This window comes from Plasmodium sp. gorilla clade G2 (genome assembly GCF_900097015.1).
Source record: "Plasmodium sp. gorilla clade G2 genome assembly, chromosome: 12".
NCBI classification, from domain to species: domain Eukaryota; phylum Apicomplexa; class Aconoidasida; order Haemosporida; family Plasmodiidae; genus Plasmodium; species Plasmodium adleri (nom. inval.).
Window position 1 is genome coordinate 306,596 of NC_041704.1, and position 25,905 is coordinate 332,500.

The following is a 25,905-nucleotide window of genomic DNA, read 5'->3' on the forward strand; positions in this document are numbered from 1 at the left end:
ATTTTTTATATTTTACAAATACACACACAATATTATTTTTTTTTTATTAACTTTTGCATCATTCTCATAAACTATAATGTACCATAAAGAAATTATGTTAATTATTAACTAAGTTATAGATAATAAAAAATTATTATTATATTATAATTTATATATGGAATAAGAAACAAATGTCGTTGAATTATGGACTTGATGAAATAATTCAAATAAAATGCTCCTACATAATAGATAAATATAAAAATAAGTTGAAAAAATTAAAAGAGTACAAGCATGTAAATAAAATATATATATATATATATATATTAAATTATGTAGGAAGATTATTTTTTATTCTTATTGTTTCTTTTTCTTCTTTAAAATGGAAAAAGAAAAAAATATATATATATTTCGTATAACTTTGACCTATTATGTATTTTTCTATTTTATCTTTTTAGGCCTTAAAAGAAGAATATGAAAAAAAAAACAAGGCCCATTACGTAAATAGATATATGCTTAACGTAATATATTAAAAGAATGAATATAAATATATTTTTATATGATCAACATTTAATCTCTATATTATATAATATATTATCTTTGAATGTCCTATTTTGTAGAAAGAAAAAGAACAAATATATAAGGATATACATAAATATAAGGAGAAATATGAACTTGAAACCTTAGAAAAAATAAAGGAAAAGTACAATAACTATTTCGCTGATATTTTTTTATACGAACAAGAATATTATCAATGTATATATAAAGTATTCAAAAATTTACTACAAAAAAAGGAGGAAATAGATGAAAAAGAAAAACACGCCATCAAATTATATGTATATTAATAGAAAGACATGGAAAAATATATATATATATATATATATATATATATGTATTAAATATGTACTTTTATATATTTTTTACTTTTATATTTTATTTTATATTTCTTTTAGGAATATGGACATATGATGCTCTCTGATAAAAATATAAATGTAGAATTTCAAAATCTTGCAAACACCAATAAAATATCTTTTAGCATGTATGACGTTAAAGCATATGAATATAAAAAAAATATAGATAATATTGATAATATAGATAATATTGATAATATTGATAATATAGATAATATTGATAATATAGATAATATTGATAATATTGATAATGCTGATAATTTAGAAAATCTTTATAATATCAATGTAAATCAAGTTTATGAAAGCATCCTTCTCGAACAGAACGATGATAATTATAGTCACATACTCAAAAACAATAAGAGCTTTAATAAATTAAATAGTGAATATGATCAAATAAAGTATATTCCCCAAAATAGTAATTATAATAATAATATTAATATGTTTACCTCAAATTTTGATGAGTACAATTATTCTATGAATGAACATAAACATGTGTCATCAATAAGTCAAGTAAATATCATAGATCATATAAATACAGCACATATATTACATAATACTGATAAAAATGATAATACAAACGAATCAGATATTATTATTAAAAATGAGAATCAAAATTTTTATCAGAATGATATGGATATTCAACATAATAATATATCTCAGAAAAAAGAAGCGTCAAAGGATAATGTAACATACATAAAAAAGAAAATACCAAAAGAAAATGAAAGTGAAGAAATTATTATGAATTCAACAGAGGATATAGATGTGCAAGAAAATGTAGAAGATGAAAATGTCAAGAGTGAAATTAAGGATCATATAAGAAATAATTTAGAAGACATCGATTTTTTCAAAAAAGAAATTACATTCGAAGAAATAAATATAAATAAAAATGATAAAAATATCTTTCTTCCAAATAATGATGAGAAAGTAGAAGAAAATAAATTTTTAAAAAAAAGTGCAAGTACCACAAATGATATTTTGAATTCACATATATTAAATAATAGTCATGATATAAATTCAAATATTAAATATGGAAAAAGTGAAAATTATATAAATACACTTGATCTACAAAAATTACATAAAGACATTATAAAAAATGTAGAAGCAAATAGAGAAGATAAATCTGAAACAAAAAAAAAAACAGAAGAATTAGATGATATTATTGAAAATAATATAGATTTTAATATATCTAGTTATTTTAGTGGAAATTTTGATGATATTATAGATAAAGAATATTTAATAGAAAATGAAAAAAGTAATATATTAAATGAAAATTCATTTATTATAAATAATGATCAAACTATTCAATATGTAAACAATGAAAATATACCCTCGAAAACTTCTTCTATTAAAAAAAAAGAAAATTTAAACATATATAATAATAATGATGAAGAATATCAATATATGCAAATATATAATGAAAATAATAATCAAATCCAGTCATCCTTATTTCAAACATTTAACAATTTTAAAAATGATTATAACATACAAATTGAAAGAATGAATACTTTTGAAAATTATGCACAAGAAATAAATATACTAGAAAATTATGAACATATTATGAATTCACTAAACTTAGATAATACATTAATTAAAAATGAAAATAATAAAAATAACGAAAATCCAATGTTGAATATAAGTAATATCAACGATATCATAAATTACATGAGCAACAATATAAAAAAGAAATAATTATGTATTAATATATATTTAATGTACATATGTAATGTATTTATTTATTTATTTTATTCACTTAATTTTTTATTCCTGGAAATATGTGGACATATATTTATTATTGTTGTGTATTATGATAAATAATGAAACATGAAAATAATTTATTTTTTATAACATATATAATAACATTCTGACTTATTAAGCCAACTTGAACTGTATTAAAAATATTGTTAATTTTACATTCATATTGTGTTCAGAATTATTGTTTCAAAAAAGATAATTATATATATATATATATATATATCAATTAGAATATATTTGATACGTATATACATACACCATTAAGTGTCCATTATAAAATATGTTATATACATAAACATATACATATATTTATATATATATATATATAGTTAACAAAATAAAAAACAAAAATATGCATATAAATGAAGAAGAAAAAAAAAAAAAAAAAAAATATGAATGAAATAAAAACACATAAACATTATAATTAAATCTTCTTTATTTTACAAATCATTTTTTATCAAATTTTTTTTTGTTTTTATTCATTATAATTGATTTATTCATTAATGTTTTATCAAGTTGTTCTATTATATTATTACTATTTATTTCCTGTTTGTTTGCATAATTTTTTTTACGATTCATATATTCATCATTGTTAAATTTTAGATCATTAGGTATTTTATTATTTTGTTGTAGACCCTTCATAAATCCTTTTATTCTTACCATATTTGTATTTTTCTGCTCATTTGGTGTATTCATATTATTCATATTATTATTATGACTATTCGTTGTTTTATTGTTTAAAAATTTAGTGTTGCTTGTATTATTCTTATTAGAATATTTATTATTTTCTGGATTTTTAAAATTTGATTTTTCTTTTTCTTTGAATGATGATATTTGATTTACATGGGACTTTTTTAAGTACGTTATATTCATATTATTATTATGATCATCACTATTTTTATAATTAGCTTTATTCATATTATTTGAATTTTCAGTAATCATTTCACCTTTATATAGATTTGTATTATTTTTCATATATCCACTTTTTCCAGCTCCAACTCCGACTGCATCATCTTCTTCGTCTTCTTCTTCATCTTCTTCTTTCGTCTTATTAAATTTTCTCACTATATTGGGTTTTATATTATTTCTATTAACATAAGTATTATTATTATTATTATTATTATTATTATTATTATTACTATTAAGGTATATATTACTGCTATTATTACGTGCTTTATACTTATTATCATGATCTTGATTATTACTCATTTGTGAATTAATTCTTCGAAGCATTTCATTTTCGTTGTGTAGATAATTATGGCTACATAATATATTACTGTCACTATTATATCCATTATTCTCTTCTATCGATTTATTTAATGAATGTGGTGTACGAGAAATATAAGAAATATCAATATTCTTATTCCCATCAAAAAATTGGACATTCTCTCTTTTACTATTTATCATTTGAACATTCGAGACAACATTTCTATTCGACCTTTTTTCATTATATTTATTGTTATATTCATATAATTTGTCCAACGTTTTATTATTACTATAATTTTTTTTGTTTCCTGAAATTCTTTCAACATCACTATAATGATGCTCATTCATATTATTATATTCCTCCTCTAGAAATTCATTAAAATTATGTTCTTTTTTCATCGAATCATTTTCATTGCTAAGGAAGTGATCATTAGTTATTTCTTTTTTAGTCATTTCATCGTCATTATTGTGGTAATTAACATATTCATTATTTTTGCCTTTATCACCATGATAATAATTATTATTATTGTTCTTATCATTCTTTTCATACCTATCATATTTTTCATTCCTATCATATTTTTCATTCCTATCATTTTTTTCAGTACCTTTTAACTTTCCTTTATTAGGTGACATTTTATTATGCTTACTACTTTGCATTAAACTCGAAAAATGATTTATCGATTGCATATTTTTATTAACTAAATTATCAATTGTATTCAAGGAGCTTTCATTTTTCTTATTTATTTTTACATTTTGTTCATTCGGATTATTTGCATAATTTCTGGATATATCATTTCCATATACATTACTATTTATTTTATGTATATTATCATTAATATTATTTATATTACTATTTATATTATCTACATCATTATTAATACAATTAATATTCTTATTAATATTATCTATAGATGCATTTTCTTTATTAGATTCTTTTTCTATATAATTATTATTATATTCATCTAGTACATCTATTGTCATATCTTGTGGTTTTTGTTCATAATTTGCTAACAGCATCATACTACCATCATATTTATTATTTTCATTATCATTATTATAATAATCAAAATTATTACTTTTAATATCTATCAAATCAGATTCAATTAAATTATTTACATTTAATGATGTCATTATATTATTTTCATGTTCAACTCTGTTTTTATAGTTTAAACGTGATGGGCTATTTTTCGTATTTAATGTATCGTTAAAACTACTCTTACCCATCTTTATATTTGTACTTACATTATTAATATTATAACTATTATAACTATTATTATATGTATTATTTTGATTTATCTTATCACGTTGATGTATGTTATTACCATGTTCTTTATCTTTTCTGTATTGTTTTTTCTTTTCTTCTTCATTATTATAAAACTGGTTCTCTTCATACATGTCTCTGGGTATATTAGTTGAGAATTCATTTTCATTATCATTATAATTATATTTATTATCACTCTTTAGATAGTTTTTTTCATAATTCTGATAATCTTGATTTAAAAATTCATCTTTTTTTTCATTAAATTTGTCACCCCCATAATTATAATAATCCATATCATTATTATTATTATTATTATTATTATTACTATTACTATTATTATTATTATTATTATTACTATTATTATTATTGTTGTTCTTCTTTGTGTTGTCGTTATTTTTTGTAGTGGATGTATAGTTTGTTATACTCCTATTTTCCTTAGTACCACTCTTACTATAATTTACCTTATCATAATTATTATCATCCTTATATATACCACTCATATTATCCCTTTCATCTAACACACCCATATCTCTATTATTCAATAATTTAGAATCCATTTTATTATTATTCATATCTGTATTCTTTGAATAAGATGAAGCAACATCCTTATCAATATTATTAGATATATAATTTGCATCTGATATTATCAAATTGTCATTTTTATATTTTAAAAAACCTTTATTTTTAAAATTTTCATTTATCATACTATCTATATATTGAATACTATTATTAATCTCTAAATTGTTATAATTAAAATTTATACTTTTTTTTCTATTTCTTCTTCTTATCAAATCAAATTTATTTTTACCAATTGCCTTTACCTTTACTCCTCTATTTCTTGCGTTACTTGTTCTAGACAAATTTGTAGTAACTTTTCTATTCTCCAAATTTTTTAACGATATTATAGCACCTTTACTACCACTCTTGTTCCTACAATCTTGTAATTTATTTAATAAATTTATTTCATTTTCTTTCTCTTTCAATGATTTCTCTTTATTTTTTAATTGCTCATGTAATAGTTTTAATTGTTCTTGTATAAATTCTGTATCCTTTATATGCTTCTCTTTCATTAAAAGAAATTGTTTTTTCTCTGCTTCTAAACTATTTCGATCTATTTGTATAACAGTTTGCTCATCTAATAATTCCTTTTCACGTTTTTCAATATTTTGTAATTGCATTTCTTTTTGTTTCAAACTATTTTTATAATTAACAAGTTGATCTTTAACCTTCTGTAATTCATTTTTTTTGTCTTTAAGTTTCTTTTCTCTTTCTTGTAATTTAGAACTATACTCTTTCAACTCTATATCAAATGAATTTAATGATTCCTTTTTCTTATTTGATTCTTCCAATCTCTTATTATATTCCTTTTCCTTTTCCATTAAATGAATTTCTCTATTTTTTAATTCTTTGTCATAATTTATTAATTCTTCTTTATTTTTTTTTATCTTATCTAATTGTTCATCAAAAATTTTACGTGATTCTTCCATTTGACTCTTGTCATTATTTAAACATTCTTCTCTTTCATCCAAATCATATTTTCTTTTCTCGATTTCTTCCTTTTCCTTTTCAATATTCTCTTTCTCCTTATTTAAATCTTCCTGTTGCTGTGATAAATTGATAATTCTTATCTTTATATCATTTTCTTCTTTTTCTTTGAAATTTTTATAATTCTTTAATTCAATTTCAATTTGCTCCTTTTCTACTAACAAATTTTCTTTTTCTAAATTTAATTTTTCTTGTTGAACATATAATTTTTCTTTTTCTTCTTCAATATCTAAATATATATTTTTTTTATAATTTTCTAATTCTTCTTGTTCTTTTATAATCAAGTATTTCATCTTATTCTTATCTTCTTCTAATACATCATATTTCTTTTGTATACTTTCCTCATATTTCTCACATTTACTTCTAAATTCTTCCTCATAAACCTTTTTTTGTTCTTCAAAATTATCACGTTCTTTATGAAGCTTTTTTTTTTCATTACCAATTTCGTTTTGTAGCTTTTCATTTTCTTCATCAAATTTTTTTACTAAATCTGATTTTTCATTTTCCAAATTTTCTTTATATTTTTTTTCCAAATAAATTTTAAATTCTTTTTTCTCTTCTTCCAAATTTTGTATCATGTTGCGTCTTTCCTTTTCAATTTCATCTTTTAATTTCTCATTTTCTTTTTCCATATTTTTTATCATCTTCTCTTTATTTTTTTCAATATCTTCTAACATTATCGCTTTCATTTTTTCAACTTCCTCAATCATTAATATCCGTTCCTTTCTTAATTCTTCTTTCATATAATTGATTTCATTTTCTTTTTCCTTTTGCATATTATTTTTTTCATTAAGAAATTTTATTCTCTCTTCTTGCACATCATCCATTAATTTCATTTTATCCATCTCTAATTCTTTTCTCTTTTTATTTAAATCTTCAAGTAATTCATTATACCTATCCATTCTACTATTTAATTCTTTTTGTTTTATTAAATTATTTCGTTCATTTCTTAGTATTTCTTCTTCTTTGTTTTGTAAATTATTATATTCACATTCAATAATTTGCTTCTTTTCCTTTTCTAAAGATTCTAATTCTTTCTTCAACATTTCTAATTCATTCTTTTCTTTCATATTACTCAATTTCTCTTCTTCTAACTCTTTTTTAGTATGATTTAAAAAATTTTCTTTTCTTTCTATATTTCTTCTTTCGTTATCTATTTCTTTTTCTCGCTCTTCCATTTCTTTGATTTTTTTATTAAACTGTCCAAATTTTTCATCATATTCATATAATTTACTCTTACACTTATTTTCAATAGTTATGCATTCATTCATTTTATCTAATAACTCTTTTTGAGCATTATCATATTTCATTTTTATAGAATTAACATACTTTTCTTTTTCTTCAATATCTAATTTCTTTTTATCTACCATCATTTCTTTTTCCTTTATCTGTGAATGAATCTTCTCAATTTCCTTTTCTTTATCTGCTAACATCTCAACCTTTTTTTCAAAATTATCTTTTCTTTTTTTCATTAAGTTCTTTTCAGTTTCTAACATTTGGCGGTTTTCTTCCATATGAACTTGTAACCTAGCCATCTGCTTACTAGCTTGACACACACAAACAATATTTTTTAAATCATTCTTTTTCTTGAAATTCCTATCAAAAGAAAATAATTCTTCATTATTATGAATCAAAGAATTTTCCTTATTCTTTTTCTCATTTAGCATGTTCAACTGATAACCTTCTATCTTATTGTTATCTATAAATATTTCTTCCTTTTTATTATTCATATAGATACTTTCTTTATCTGAAATATTATGATAATTGTTCAGATGCTTTTTTCTCAATTCACTAAGATCAAAATTTCTTAGATTAGACAAATCCTGTTTATTCTTAGAAATTAAAGTATTGTTATGTATTGAAATATCTCCATTGGGAGTAATAGCATTGTTGTTTTCTCCATAATTATTAAAATTGTTAACATTATTGACATTATCATTATTATTATTATTGTTGATATTATCATTATTATTATTATTGTTGATATTATTATTATTGTTGATATTATCATTATTATTATTATTATTATTCATATTAATATTATTCTTCATATCATTAGTATCATTATTATTCATTTGATCTAATATATTATTCCTACCTTTATTATCATCAAATTCATTCTTGTTATTCATAAAATCTCCTCTATATATTGCTCTATTGTTATATTCATTTGCATTTATATCCATCATTTTATTTTTCAAAAAATTCAAATTGCTCTCATTCTTTAACTTCAAATATTTATCATAACGTGAAACGCCATGGTTAGATGTATCCCTTGTCTTCTCTTGATAATAACTAATTTTTGCTTGTGTATCATCCACATAATTTAAATAATTACTAACCTTTTCTGTTTCCAATTTTCCTATATTTACATTACTTGAACTTGAACGTTTATGATGAACATTTTTATAATCATAATTTAAAATATCTTTACCTTTATAATAAGAATCAATATAATTATTTCTAATGTCATTCATATTAAACGTATTACCATTTTTATTTTCCTCGACATTCTTTTTTATATTCATTAAATTTTCTATTATTAACTGTTTCGAATTATTATTTATTAGGTTATTTTCATTATCTCTTTTATTAACATCATTATTATAATTTAAGTTGTTAGCAGTATCTTGTATTTCTTTTTCATTAGATATATTATATTTTTGATCACTTTCATATTTGTCTCTCGCATTTCTGTTTTTTAAAAGATTATTTAAATAATTACTTCTCGCTTCATTCTTTAGATTATTTAAATAAGTTTTCTCATTGTTATTTTCACTTTTTAACTGATTGACTTCCTTTTTGTTTATATCTTTTAAATTAGCTAGTTCTTTTTCATAAAGAAAATTATTTTTATATTTCTCTTGTAATTCACTTAATTTATTACCATCAATATATGCAGAGCCATTACTATTCAATGTATCCATATCCTTATTATATAACAAATTCATATCTATAATTTTATTTGCATTATTATTATCTACTAAATCCATAGGACTTGTAGTAGAATTATATCTAATATTATTATTATTATTATTGTATATGTTTTCATTATTATTATTAATATTTCCTTTATTATATATTCTATTTCTATTGTACATATAACTTTTCTCTTTATTCTCATCATTTCTAATAATCATATTCTTCATATTCGTGTCCTTTAAATTGTTTAAGTATTCACTTGGGTTCATATTATTTTTATAATATTCATAATTACTCATTTTGTCGCCTAACTTTTTATTATCAGAAATTATTGAATCTTTGTTTCCCTTAATCCTGTCTTTTAGCTTCTAAAAATATAAAATATAAAAATTAAAATTAAAAATATATATATATATATATATATATATATATTAAAAAAGGTTATGGCAATTATATATATATATATATTTTTGAATAATCTATTTACCTTAATAACAGAACTTGGGATATCTTCTGAAATTTGTCTACTAGAACTATGTTCTGAAGTGAAAAAATAAAATGAAAATATATATATATATATATATATATATATATATGTATATATATTATAATAAAAGATATATGTGGTTTTATTTTAAAATGCCTACTTTTATTAGATTTATATTGTGATTCATGTGTTTCTAAATCTAGATGCCTATTTGTTTTTAACTTATCGAGTGCATAAAATTTTCTCTTAGAACTATTTATATAACTAGATAATTTCTTATATTTAGTATGTGTATAATCATTCTCCTCTTCCTCCTCCTCATTATTATTATTATTATCATTATTATCATTATTATCATCTATATCGCTACTGTTACTAATATTAACATTACTATTATAATTATCGATGTTCTTTTCTTTTAAATTATTGAGAGAATGATTATCACTATCGATTACGGAATCATTGTCTTTAATTTTAATAAGTAAACTATTTTTATCATATTTATCTATTTTATTTATTAATGTATTATTTTTATCATCTTTCATATCCTCAATTGTATTTCTCTCTTTTGCAAATAAATTTTTGTATTTATTAATAAAACTTTTCCCATTTTTTATAGAATTTTTTATGGTTTCTTTAAAATTATTCTTACTTGTAACGGAGATATCACTGTTTATTTTGTTTTTCTCAATATCACTTTCTATTTCACTGTTTTCTTTATATATTTGATCTACTTCTTCTTCGACTTTCTTGTTTTTAACTGTATCAATATAATTAGAAAATTTATTATAATTATATATATTCTTTATACTGTCTAGGTTTACTTTACTTTTTTCTATTACACTATTTTCATTTTCCGGTAAACTAACAGAATACACACTATTATTATTGCTATCAGTTTTCATTTTTTTTTTTTTTTTTAATTAATTACTTTTAAATGTGTATTAGGAGAACCAACCAACTGTATGTTTTTAATGTGTAAAGGTAAAAATAAAATATATATATATATATATATATATATATATATATATATATTAATACACACATATATTATATATATATAATATATAATATTATTCCATAACAATTATTTTCTATTTTTATTTTGCTATATATATATCATATTATATAAACATAAGTGTCAATATGTTCAAAATTATTTGAACAAAATATAATATACGAAAAAAAAATAATATGCCAGAAATGTTAAGTGATTAAAAAAAGGTAAAACATTATGTTATTTGAAAAAAAAAAAAAGAAAAAAGGGATACATATATAAATATTCATATGTATTAAACATAAACAACTTTTATGAAAAAAAAAAAAAAAAAAAAAAAAAAAAGGTATTTTTTTAAAAACTTTATTATGATATCATGGAAATTATTTTATAAAGTTTACATATACTAAATATTATTAAAAATATGAAAAATAAAAATAAGTGTAATTATAAATGTGTTTTAATTAATCTTTTAAAAATACATATTTATGTAAATGGTAAAATATATCATTATTTTATATTCCTTTTTATATTATCACTTATTTTACGCTCTCTCTCTCTTAATTTTTTTTTTTTTATATTTTTTCTCTTTTAGTTTAGAATAATATTTATAAGAAAAAAAATAGTCAAATTAAATCTATACATAAATAAAGCCATTGGGAGAAAATATCGTATGTATATAATTTGCCATTTATTTTTATTATATTTAAAACTATACACATGCATTATATAAACATATACTAAAGTGAATTACATTATATCATATATATAAATATATATATATATATATATATATATTATATTATAAAAATAATTTTAATATATTATTTTTTATATTTATATGTATATAAATATATATATTTTTTATATAATATCAAAGTATAATGTTCAAAATTAATATTAAAAAGATTAATATATATATATATATATATACATATGTAATATTTTAAAAAAAGAGAAAAAAAAAAAATAAATAAAGATACACGAATATTTTGAGCATATATAAATTTAATGAGAGTAAATTTTTATAAATGTAAAAAAACATACTCTTGCTCCGATTTAAATGATTTCTTTTTATTCTTTATAAGTAAATAAATATCATATATATATAATATAATATATATATATTTTTTTTTTGTTATTTTTGTCTGGAATTTTTTTTTTATATCTTTCTTCATTTTTACCTGCACGCATCAGGTAAAAAAATTTTTAAAAATGTGCAAAAAAAAAAAAAAAAAAAATATATATATATAATGATAAAAAAAAAAAAGCTATATAATTAAGAAAAAAAAAAAAAAAAAAAAAAAAAATTATATATATAATTTGTAGATTAAGGGAAAATGAAAAAATTCCTAAAATATACATATGAATTCAAAAATTCATAAATTTATATATTTCTTTTTCTCCTTTAGTTTTAATTTTTTAATATAGTAAAAATTTTATTTATAATAACTTAAATTTTAACATTGTTATACGTCTTATTATAATATATATATCATATAAAAATTTTCCTCTTGTATCATTAATGAAATTTACTTTTCTCTTATTGTAAATAATGAACATTATAAAGAAGAAAAAAAAAAAAAAACTTCATAACCTTTAGTCTTTTCCTTATTATACATTATTATTCTTTTTTTTATAAGCAATTAATATAATATCTATGTGGATGAATAAATAGAAAAGTAACATTCATTACATAAAACTGTATTCACATTTCCATTTTCAATGTAGAAAATCTTTTCAATTACTTTTTATACACATAAATATTTATTAACTTTATTAAATTATTTATTAGCTTAACAAATTAAAAGTTGGTAAATTAAAAAATTAAAATATAGAAAAAAAAAAAAAAATGAAGTTTTTATGAAAATATAGAATTAAAATTTATATTATAAATACTGAGGATGGATACATAAATAAATACGCATATATATTAACATATATATATAGAAATTGCAAAAATGAACAAAAATTTCAATATATATATAATACTCAAAAAAAAAAAAAATAATAATAAAGTAAATAAAAAGGAAAAAATATGGAAAAAATGATACTACTACAATAATAATAATGAAAAGAAAAATTATACTAATACTGCATAATAATATATATAATCATAATAGTATCCATGTATTGATAATTAAATTATGAATATATATATATATATATATATATAATTAATTTTAATTATAAAAAAGTATGCTGTATTTTTTTTTTTTTATACCATTTCATGTTTTTTAAACACCTTTGATATAAAAAAAAAAAAATTAAGTATAATTTCATATATATATATATTTAAAATCCAATGATTTTTTTCCTTTCAGTTTATGGATTTTTTTTTTTTAAGTACATCCTCATTAAATTTGGTTTTCTTATAATTTGGATTTGTAATATCCAAGTTGAAATCCTTATTTTTATATAAATCTGCAAATCTAGAATCAACTACGTGATAATCATTTGTTTTTTCCTTATTCTTTTCTCCGTAATTCTTTATCATAGAATCTTTCTTTCTTTTGTTTGTTTTTTTCGTTATAATTTTTTTAATTTCCTCATCTGTTTTCTTTAATGATTCCAAGTATGCCTTCTTCTTCATTTTCTTTTTTTCTTTCACCTTATCTAAATATTTTTCCCATGGATTTCTATTATCTTCTTTTTTATCTTTATTGGTTAGGAAATTTTTGAAAACGTTGACGACTTCATTTTCTTTATCACTATCATCGGAATCGTGTTTTTCCTTATTATTTTTAGATTTTTTCTTTTCATTATACTTACTTTTATAATCTTTTTTATCAATATTTTCATCATTGCTAAAATAGTTATATTCACTTTCTTCAATGGATTCATCATTACTATCTTCCTTATTAAAATTGGTATCAGTGTGTTCATTTTTGGAATACATCTGTTTTTTATTAAAATTAGTATTATCTTCATTATGATATAAATGTGTTTCATCAAAATTATCACTACTCTCATATATATCATCATTTGAATTTTGTGTTAATGATTTATTAAGATCTTCCAATGAATTTTCTTCATCGAAATCATCATCATTTAATAAATCTCCAAGAAGTAGTTTTCTATAACTCTCTTTGTTATATCGTTCATTTTGTTCATTATATTTCTTGTTTTTATTTTTGTGTACAACTTCATCATCTTCTATATCTTCTTCATCACTTGATGAATTTGCTAAGTATTCTTTTAAATCTAATTCTCTCAATTGCTCTTCATTAAATTTGGTGGACAACAATTTTTTTCGCTTAGGATTTTCTTCCCATGTGGATTGGGCATGCGTATGTTTTAATGCTGTACTTACAGAATAATGAAATTCATAATTCTCTGGAATTTTATCACATGATTCTTTTATTTTATAATCATCTAAAGAACAATTATCATCAATTATTCTAAGATCTAAATAATTAATACAAAAGTCTGCATCCATATCATTTAATTCTTCATATAAGAATTCTACAATTTCTTTATTGTAACATTCAACAAGGGCAAAATAATATCTTGACCTTTGAATTTGATATAATCTAATTTTTTCATTTTCATCATCTTCGTTATTTCTATATATAGAAATATCTCCTTCGTTATTATAACTATTTCTTTTTGATATGACTTTTTTTGATTTATATTTTAATTTATCATTATTGTCTTCACTATCAGAATACATATCATCCAAACTATTATTATCTGTATCTTCATCTTGGTTATCTAATTCTTCACTATCATTATTATTACCATAATGTACTTCAACAGGTCCTTCATTTTCTTCCTCTTCATCGCTGTTATCATGCTCACTGTTTTCATCTTCATCTTTTATATAATCTAGTAAATTATTTTTTCTATACAAAGCATTTTCATCCTTATTACTTTTGTTTTTTAAAAGATCAAAATTAATTACTGGTCCATGTTCTTCTTCATACTTCAATTTTTTTTCACCATATTTTGATGTATATATAGTTACCTTTTTAACTGCTCTACTTTTGCTATAATCAATATTTTTCTTTTTCCTCTTTTCAAAATTATAATAAGATTCAAATAAATAAAATATATCAACACTCGAAATATTATCCCAATCACATCCTAATACAGTAAAACGATTAGTAACATTAAAGGTCATCTTAATATTTTCCTTATTATTATAAATATCTTTAGATTTTCTATTTTCATTGATTTTATTTGCATCTTTTAAATGGCTCTTATCTTTTTTTTTGTTCACATTATTATTTGAATGTTTTATTTTATTATTAAAATTATTTGATTTACTTATGTTTGCATCAGTAATTTTTTTTTTCTTTTTAATAATTTTGAAATTATCTTCATTTATTTTTTGGTTTTTATGTATATGTTTATTTTTTTTTACATTACCTTCATTTAATTTCTTCTTAATTTTTTTTAATGTTTTACTATTTTCAAAAGTGTCAGATTCTTGATGTTCCTCACCATCTATATCATCATTATATAAGATTTCTTCTTCACTGTCAATATTATTATCTTCTTTTTTCATGTTTTTAATTTTTTTTCTTGGAGGTAAAGATGATGCATCATCTTCTTCTGTATTTGTAATTAAATCTACCATATTGTTATTCATAATTTTTTTCTTTTTTTTCTTATTTTTCTTTCTTTTTCCTAAATTATCTTCTCTAATTTTATAATTTACTTCTTCCTTAAAATTACTTGAATTATTATCAATTTTTATTTTTTTCTTCTTAACAAATTCTTCATTAATATTTCCATCAACGTGTTCATGTTTTTTTTTTTTAATTCTTTCACATTCAAATTCATCCAATTCTTTCTTTTGTGATTCCTTCTTATTATTTAAATTATCATCATTCATTTCTGATATTTTTATATTTTCTTAAATATATATATAAAATATATGAATATATATTTCTTTTATATATTTTATATAAATTATTCAATAAAATATTTTGTGCTTTATATATATTATATATATATATATACTGTTTTTTTTTTTTTTTCTTTTTCTATTTCTTTTATAAATATTTTAACGATCACTTTTAAACATATATTTTAATATGAGTTTTTTATTTTTTCATGAAATAAAAAATCTCATTTTTTTAATATTGGTGAATTTATATATTCTTTATATTTTTGTATATTTTATATTAACAGCACTGAAATTATGTATTTATATAAAATTAAAAATATATATATATATAAATATATATTATATATTATAAAAAAAAAAAAAAAAAAAATTAAGCATATATATATATATATATATTATATTGTAATATATAATAATTTATATATAATAAACAATAACACTATATTCATATATATAATATTTAATATTATTAGAAGAACAAGTAGAAAATGGAATTTTATATTTTATATATGTAAAATTCAAAGAAAAGAAATTAAGTTCAATTTAAAACAAAGGTAATTTATGATATTTATATTATTATATATATAATATATATATATATATATATATTTATTTATATAATATTATATATATATATATATATAATTGTAGAAAAATATAAGAAAAACACTACTCCACGCAATATGTATTTTATTTTTTTCTCTATTTTAAAATACATACGATTATATTTTTAATTTTTTTTATTTTTATATACATAATCATATAATTTAATAAAAAATATAACATGTATATTTATATATATAATATTATGTCATTTAATATATAAAATAAGAAAATGGCAAACTAATTATATAAAAGGCCATAAAATATAATAAAAAAAAAAAAAAAAAAAAAGAAAATTTCCTCTTTTTAATATTAAAAAGGGATTATAAAATATTGTATTATATAAATATACCAAGTACAATTTTATGAAAATAATATAAACTATAAATATTCATAAATGAAAGTTTTTCATATTTCTTAATATTATGGCTATATAATAATATATTTATTAAAAAAAATTTAGGAAAACATGTATATAACACATATATATGAGGAAAAATATTTATATATGTAAAAAAAAATAAAATAAAATATGACATATATATATATTAAATATTTATATGTATAATATTGTTATATGTAGAATATAATTATGACCTGCAGCTTATATTTTTCTACACAATGATATTTATATTGTATATATATATTATATATTAATATATGTGTATATTGTATATGTAATTATTTTTTATTTCAATCTTATTTACAAGATCTTATTTCTTATTTAAAAAATATATCTTTTTGTAAGACTATAATACCATTATTTATTATAAAACAATTGCATTTTAATTTTAAGTGTTATATTTGAAGTACAATTATATATATATATAAATAATAAACAAAAAGAAAAACTATTAATATAAAATTATATTAAACTAATTAAAATTATTTAATATAATTATTTTAATTTTACACATAAAAGTAGAATATCATTTGATTTAAAAAAAAAAAAAAAAAAAAAAAGGCAATGTGTAAAAAATTATATGCTATTGATATAATATATATATATATATATATATATATATATATAGATATAGATACATATGTATATATATATATATATATATATATATATATATATATATATATATATATATATATATATGTATACTAGTACACTATCACGTATTTTATTAAAAGATAAATAGAAAAAAAAAAAGAAAGCCGCGTTTTACATATATTATTTTACTTTTATTTTTTATTTTTTTTAATAATCATCTTTAACCTTATATTATTTTTAAATTAATCAAAAGAAAATAGTAATTCTCATTTCAAAACGTCATGGAAATTAGAAAAATATATTTTTATAAGAAAATGCACATTCAAACAATAAAAAAGTTTATAATTAATAAAATTATAATAAAAGTACATTAAACGGAAAAAAAATAAAAAAAATAAATAAGATAGTAAGCAATAATAAATCAAAATAAATTTTCAACAACAAAAAAATAAATAAATAAATAAATAAATAAAATGAATAAATAAATAATAAAATAATAAAATGATAAAAAAATTATAAATAATATAAACGATACTATTTGTATATTAACATATACATTTATATTAATCAAATATTAAATAAAAAGATGAATCTTTTTAAAGTATTATAAGATAAAATAATACCTTATATATAAAAAAGAAAAAGGGAAAAACACAAAAACTGTACATTTAGTGAACATATATCTATATATTTATATTTATTTATATTTATATTATTCTCATCAAAAAAAATAAGTTCTTTTATAAAATTATCCCTTTTTATAACACAACCATTAATTATTTTATGATTTTATCTTATATATTTTTATGAAGAACATTTATGCAAAGAGTTTGTATGAATACAATCATCTATACTTTTTTTTTTTTTTTTTTTTTTAAATTACATTTTATTTTAAAGGTTCCCGCTTTAATATATCATTAATACATGTAATATCACGTGTACTTTTATTATCAGTAACATTTATAAAATCTTCAGCAATTTTATTATTTCTTCTTATAAATTTAGGAAATAAGTTTGTTTCTTTTATAATATTTTTTTCTATGTCCTTAGTCCTGCTCATTATTTTCATTTTATCATGACAAACATTATTCATATTTAAAGGACTCATATTATTTATCATACTGTTATAATTATGACTCTTATTAAAATTTAAATGTCTATTTTCTAAAAGATTTTTTTCAATGTTATATATAATTTTTGTTTGTAGTGTAGCATTATTTTCTGTCTCATTATTTTCACTCTTTATTTTATTGTCCTCTCCTAAATATATTTCATTATGATTAAAAGGAAGAAGATATTTTTTATTTTCCTCCTCAATATTGGTATTCTTTATTTGTCTTATAGGATCTTTTTCATTTGTTTTATTTTTTAATATGATATTTTTTTGGAACCTATCATTCGTAATATTTCTATCTACATATTTTAAATCGCTTATATGATTATTTGTGTGAATATTATAAAACTTATTATCATTATGTAATACATTTATATTATTAATATTATTATGTTTAATATTATGACTTTTCAATATATTATTCCCCCTTTTATTGTCACTATATTTATGATTATCATTATCTTTAGTTTTATATTTTTCATTTTCGTTTAGAAAATCATTTGTTTTGTAGGAACCATTTTCAGATGCATTTGACAAAAGAGAACAAGGATTAAGGTTTTTCATTTCACAATTATTTGTGGACATTTTTTTAAAAATCATATTATTTTTGAAGTCTATTTTTTTATTAGTCATGTTTCTCAAGATATTACTACTTATAAAATTATTAGTACTTTTGTTTCGATGTATTGCATTGATACCACTACTACTACTGCTGTTGCTACTTTTCTTTTTATTATACATAATAATATTATTACTTATAATGTTGTTATTAAATATCATATTTTTATTACTTATACGTTGATTATTAATAACAATTTTGTTATTACTTATCATTCGTTTGTTAATTATAATGCTATTATTACTTATATGATTATTATTCCGAACATTGTTTACATTATATCCATCAATATATGAATTATTAAAAATATTATCACTTTGTTTATTACATTCTTTTTTATTCATGCTAGTCACATCATTACATAGTTTCTGTTGACTTGTAAAAATATCATAATTATTCAATTGTTTATTTATGGTATTCTCTTTATTTTCACTCGTACACTCTTCTATATGATTATTAGGCTCATTTAACTTACCATTATTTTTTTTTATATAATTTTCATTATTGATAGTAATGTTTTTCTTATTAATACAACTCTTTTCTTTTTCCTTATTAGTTATGTCTATCCTTGCCATTATGTTTTGTTTTTCGTTATTTAAAAGACCTAGTTTCATCATTTTTTTCTGTTGTTTTTTCCACTGTTTTAATGATAAGTTTGAATGATCTACATGATGACAGAATTCACAAGAATCCCCGTTTCTACATCCTTTGTTTTTATTGTAAAAAAAGGCACAGGGCTTACATTGTCCATTTATATGTAATATATCTTGTATTTTTTTTTTATCTTTACATGTTTCTTTTATGTTATTATTAGAGAACGAGCATTGATTACTATTAATCATTTTAACATTTAAGTCATCATCTTTTGTATTACTTATTTGATTCATTAAATGAATATTATTATTACATATATTATCATCATTATTTTTATTATTAATTACGTCATTATTATTTTCATGATGGCTATTTTGTTCAGGGAATCTTAGTTCATTTTTAATTTTTATATTATTTATATTTTGTTTAAGTACATTATAATTCTCATTTATATTTTCATACATCTTAATAGAATTCAAAAATTCATTTTCACGTATATTTTCGTTTTGCAATGATAGAGTTCTTGACTTGTTATTAGATGTTTTACAAGCATTTCCATCAATATTAAATATGACATTATTATTATTATTATTAGAATTATATTTATTTGTACACTTCTCATAATTTTTATAATACTTATTATTCGTTTTCGTGTCTTCAATTTCATTAATTTTCAATTTCATATAATTTTTATTCCTTTCAATATTTTTATCTAAAATATAATTTTCTACATAAGAAAAAACATCTATCTTACTTTTAAGATTTCTCAAAACGTCAACTTGTTTTTCCCCTGTTTCATTTGTTTTATTTTTATTTATTAATGAATTTTTAAAATCATTTAATCGCCTTTCTAAAGATATATCATTATTTCTGTTATTACTGATATTATTTAGTTGATGAAATAAAAGATCACTATTTATGTTATAATTATAATAATTATTATTATTATTATTATTATTATTATAATTATCAGTACTATTATTATTGTGATTATTTATCAAAAGTGTATTTTCAGTACTATTCCTTTTTTTTTTTAAAAAATCATAAGGCATATTTGAAACAACTTTTATATCATCATTATTTTGATCATATTTTATTATATCATTAAAATTTTTCATATTACTTGAATTCTTTTTTATTTTTAATTTTATATCATAATAATTTCCCACATTTCCTTTATCATAATTATTATTACTGTTTTTATTTTTATAACTCTGCATTATATCACCATTAATAATATTATTATCCTTATTTTTAATAGTACTAAGTTTGTAAAGTTGTATATCATTTATAAAATTGATATCCTTACATTCTTGTATATGTTTATATATTTGATTTTCACTAGACATAATACTATCATAATTATAATATACATTATTACTACAATTATGATTATTATGATAATTATTGTTACTATCATATTTATTATAATCCAAATAATTGTAATAAAATCTCTCATTCATATCATTCAAATAGTTATAGAAAACATCATTAGATATCTCTTTAACATCATTGGTATCTTTAGTATCTTCTGCTTCACATTCATTTATACTTTTACTATTATAATCATTATTTATTTCATAATCATCATTATCATTAATCATACAACTATTTTTATATTGATGAAATATAATTCTGTCATTCGTGTTAAGACACATATCATTTCTATAATTACTACTATCAATGTTATTAGTGCTTACAACATTATTACTACTATGTATGTTATTACAGCTACTTAAATGATCCATATTGTTTATATTATAATTATTGTGAATAATAATACCATTATTATTGTTACTTTTATTTATTCCATATAAAGATAATTGTAATAATGAATTATTACAGTTTCGTTGTTTTTCCATTTTTTTTTCTATATCATTCTTTTGTGAAATATTAACATAAACATTGTTAGTTGGTTTTGTTATATTTTCTTCATTTATTAATTTGAATTTTAAGTCACTACGTTTGAATGCATTTTCAAATATACTTTTTTTTTCTCCTTTTATATTTAAAAAACAATCATTTATATATTCATCATTTTTATGTTCATCATTTTTATGTTCATCATTTATATATTCATCATTTTTATGTTCATCATTTATATATTCATCATTTATATGTTCATCATTTTTATATTGATAATTTTTATTTTCATCTTTGTATATTCTCCTACTGCTATTTTTTTTTACACAAAATGAACTCATGTATTTTTTTTCCCTATTGTATCCTAAAATATTATCAGTATTATTTGTTCTATTTGATTTATGTATATTCCTTGAATTTTCAGATTTAACCTTTCCTACTATATTATATATTTTATCATCTTGTATTTTATTACTACAATAATTACATTCATTCTTTTCATACTTATTTATAATGTTATTATCAAAATTATTCATTTCAATTTTATTATCATATTTATTTTTACAACTATTAGAATATGGAAGAACATTTTTCCATTTAATAAAATTACAATTGTTAGTATCATTTAACTGTTTATCCTTATTCGTAGAATGGATGTCCAAACTATGTGAATAATTTTTCATGGTTCTCTTCATATGTATATGATTATCACTATAACTGATCTTTTCCTTATCTTCTTCATTTGTATTATAATTCAATGGATTATTCTGTGTAATGATATTTTTCTTTCTTACATTTTCGTTTATGTAGTTATTTATATTGTTGTTATAATTTATATTTGTATATTTAATATGTTGTCTCATACATTCGTTACTAATAATGTTATGTTGATTAATATATCTACCTCTATATATATTATTATTATCATCATTACTATTATTTTCAATTCTATCACAGTGTGTTCTATTTACAGTTCTACTTCTATTAAATAGCGATATATCATTTTTTAATAACATTCTTAAATTAATTTTCATATCATTTTCATTATATATTATACCATATGATCTTTCACTATTCGGATTTGTTTCTGCCCTTTGATTACATCCAAAATCATATATTTCATTTTTTATAAAATAATTTAATTTCCTACTATCACCATTATTACTTTGATTCATAATACTTATGCAATTATTATTAGAGGACACCTTACGATTAACCATACAATTATCATCACAAACATTTTCATACATAATCTTATCACTCTTTTTATATATTTGATTATCTTCGTTTGTTCGTTTCTTAACCAACAAATGATTTTCTCTTATAGGTACTTCCTTATTACCAACTGTATTATATTTATTATTTAAAAAATTATTGTACTCATAATTCTGATTAAATACATTTTCATATTCCTTCACATTACATGAACAATTCATACTATTATATTCGTAAGATTTATAGGTGTTTATTAATACATCTAAAATATTTAATATATCTCCTATTTTTTTATTTAATAAAATTTGAAATGTTTCATAATTACACTTAATCATATCATCAATCTTAACGGATGAAAATAAATTATAAAAAGCTCCAACCATATTATCCTTATATATTTTATTATTATTATTATATGTATCTTTATAAATTATATTGATATATTTATCGAGATTTATATTTTTAATGTAATCATTTAGTAAGCAATCGATATATTTTATTAATCCAATTTGGCTTTCTTGAAAATATTTACATAAATTCTTTTCTTGTAAGTTTAATATATGAATAGTATTTTCTTCCACATGTTCATCTATATATATTTGTTTTTCTTCTAAACTTTTTTTTTTTTTTTTACCAACCTCACTATGATTATTATTATCATCATCATTATTATTATTATTATAAATTACAACTTTGTTTAATGTCTTCATTTTATTAACCTTCATCGTTTCTTTAATATCTTTATTTATACAATTAACATAATTATTTGTGTTGTAGCATCCATTCATTTTTTCATTCATCACGTTATTCAAAGATAGATAATATTTCTTTTCATCTTCCATACCTTTTTTATAACCAAACCAATGCATATTACTACTATTAAATGATTTCTCTGATATATTATATTTATTTTGATTATGCAAATCACTATTATTCAAATTTATAATTTCATCAATATTATTATTATTATAAAAAGTATCCATATCACAGGTAAATATTCTTTGTAATGTCTTATTTATCTTTTCAAAATCGTTATATATATGTGATACATACAAATAATTAGAAATATAATTTAAAATGTCATTTTTTGTATATGCTGCCCAATCATTATAATCATTCAAACAAAATTGATTATATTCATTAATACGATTCAAATTTCTATTATTGTCTATATAATTAATTTTTTTCTTTTCATTTTTATTTAATAAGTCATAAACTTGATAATTTATATTTATCAAATTATCACAAAGATTTTTATATTTAATAACATAAAATAATGATCTCAACATTTTATCTTTAAACGATTGTTCATATAAATAAAAATAATTGTTACCCTTTTTATTTGATTCATATGTATATACATATTTTTTTTTTTTTAATATTTGAGCAAAATATCTTTTATTAGACTTATACATATTAGTAAAACCATTTCTGTCTTTAATGAAATAAGTACTTATTCTTTTATTCATACATTTTAACTTTTTAAATACAACTTTTTTATATTCATTCATATTAATATAAAATGTTCTTTTATTATATGTTTTCAATTTTAATATGTGAGTATTAAATTTTTGACAACCTATATTAATACTATAACCTTTCTTTCTTTTTTCAATTTTTTTTTTCATAACTCTTTTTTTAATTTTTAAATGATTATTATCATTAATCTGAACATTTTTTCTCTTCACTATAACAAATTGTATATCATCTGATTCGTATTTTGAAGGTTGTTTTTTTTTTTTATTATTATCATCATCATCATCGTCGTCGTCTTCTTGTTCTTTTCGATTATTATAATTGATCCTATTTAAACTGCAGAATTTTAAAATATCCTTTGCATCATTTTTATTTTTATGATTGTAATTATTTCCATTTTCATTATTATTATTATTACTATAATTATTATTATTATTATTGTCATTTATATTTTTTTTATATAGTGACTCCTTATTATAACTTATTATATGTTTCACATTAAAACAATGTTCTATAATATATTCATACATATGTGTATACTCATTTGAATAAATCTGTATAAAAGGATCAGATATTTTATTCATCTTATCATATAAACTTATATAGCACACATGAATAATATTACGCCTCTCCAACATTGCATAGTATTTAATATACCTACATATTCTCTTGATATTATTTTTAAAAAAATATATTATAATTCGAAAAACTAATATGTAACAATATATTATAATATAATTAAAAGAGAAATGATGAAAATTATAAGAAGAAAAGTCAATAAAAATATTAAACTCTTTATTAGGGAACCCAAATGATACCAAATATTTTAATAATTTTGGAAGTGATAAAAAAAATTTATCAGACTTTTTCAAATAATTACGTTGTAATATATAATTATTTAAATAACAAAATTTCAAACATTGACGTTCAAAAATATATATACATATAGATCTTAACATATAAACATTTTGTATGCTTTTATTATTTAGAGGATAAGAACAGAATATTTTTACGTAAGCTACCATATTTTTTTTTAAATATTTAAAAATTGGATTTTCATATTTGTATATAAAATGTTCTATCATTTTTTCAATTTCTTTAAGATATCCATAATATATGAATTTTTTTTTCATAAAATTGGTATCATTATGACTGTAATACAACATAATAAATATTCTTAATGTATTAAAAGATTCATATCTTATACAACTTATATCCAGATAAGGTGTCACAATAAATCCTATACTTTTATAAATATTTATAATTTGTTTAGTAATTATATTGTGTTTTTTTTTTTTTTTTCTTCCTTTTTTTCTCACACCCTCCTCACATATTGAATTTTCATTGTACTTTATATAACTACAACTATATTCATTATATTTTTTATTATGAATTACTTTATTAAATTGAACAATGTTTTGGCTCTCTAAAATTGATACAACATTTCCAAATATATGTAACAACAAATAATAAATTGCATGTACATAAGTATAAATTGTAATAGCATAT

At 19.0% G+C, this 25,905-nt stretch overlaps 4 protein-coding genes across 4 annotated transcripts in view; 1 reads left to right on the forward strand and 3 right to left on the reverse strand.

The window, feature by feature from the left end:
• Positions 1–170: 170 nt before the first annotated feature.
• Positions 171–2,576, forward strand: PADL01_1207300 (conserved Plasmodium protein, unknown function; the record flags this gene model as incomplete). The annotated part of the gene is made up of 4 exons (XM_028683023.1): positions 171–272; positions 435–497; positions 597–812; positions 930–2,576. The coding sequence occupies 4 exons, from the start codon at positions 171–173 to the stop codon at positions 2,574–2,576; spliced, it is 2,028 nt and encodes a 675-aa protein (XP_028539242.1).
• Positions 2,577–3,086: 510 nt separating this feature from the next.
• PADL01_1207400 (conserved Plasmodium protein, unknown function) lies at positions 3,087–10,965 on the reverse strand (the record flags this gene model as incomplete). The annotated part of the gene is made up of 3 exons (XM_028683024.1): positions 3,087–9,941; positions 10,061–10,113; positions 10,221–10,965. The coding sequence occupies 3 exons, from the start codon at positions 10,963–10,965 to the stop codon at positions 3,087–3,089; spliced, it is 7,653 nt and encodes a 2,550-aa protein (XP_028539243.1).
• Positions 10,966–13,377: 2,412 nt separating this feature from the next.
• Positions 13,378–15,897, reverse strand: PADL01_1207500 (small subunit rRNA processing factor, putative; the record flags this gene model as incomplete). Its single annotated transcript, XM_028683025.1, has 1 exon — positions 13,378–15,897. One exon carries the CDS (start codon positions 15,895–15,897, stop codon positions 13,378–13,380), a length of 2,520 nt encoding a protein of 839 aa, XP_028539244.1.
• Positions 15,898–18,401: 2,504 nt separating this feature from the next.
• PADL01_1207600 (conserved Plasmodium protein, unknown function) overlaps positions 18,402–25,905 on the reverse strand; it is a gene marked incomplete at both ends in the record, with an annotated part of 7,812 nt that continues 308 nt past the window's right edge. The window contains one exon of the mRNA XM_028683027.1: positions 18,402–25,905. This exon is cut by the window's right edge and continues 308 nt beyond it. Coding sequence (XP_028539245.1) covers positions 18,402–25,905 — 7,504 coding nt within the window.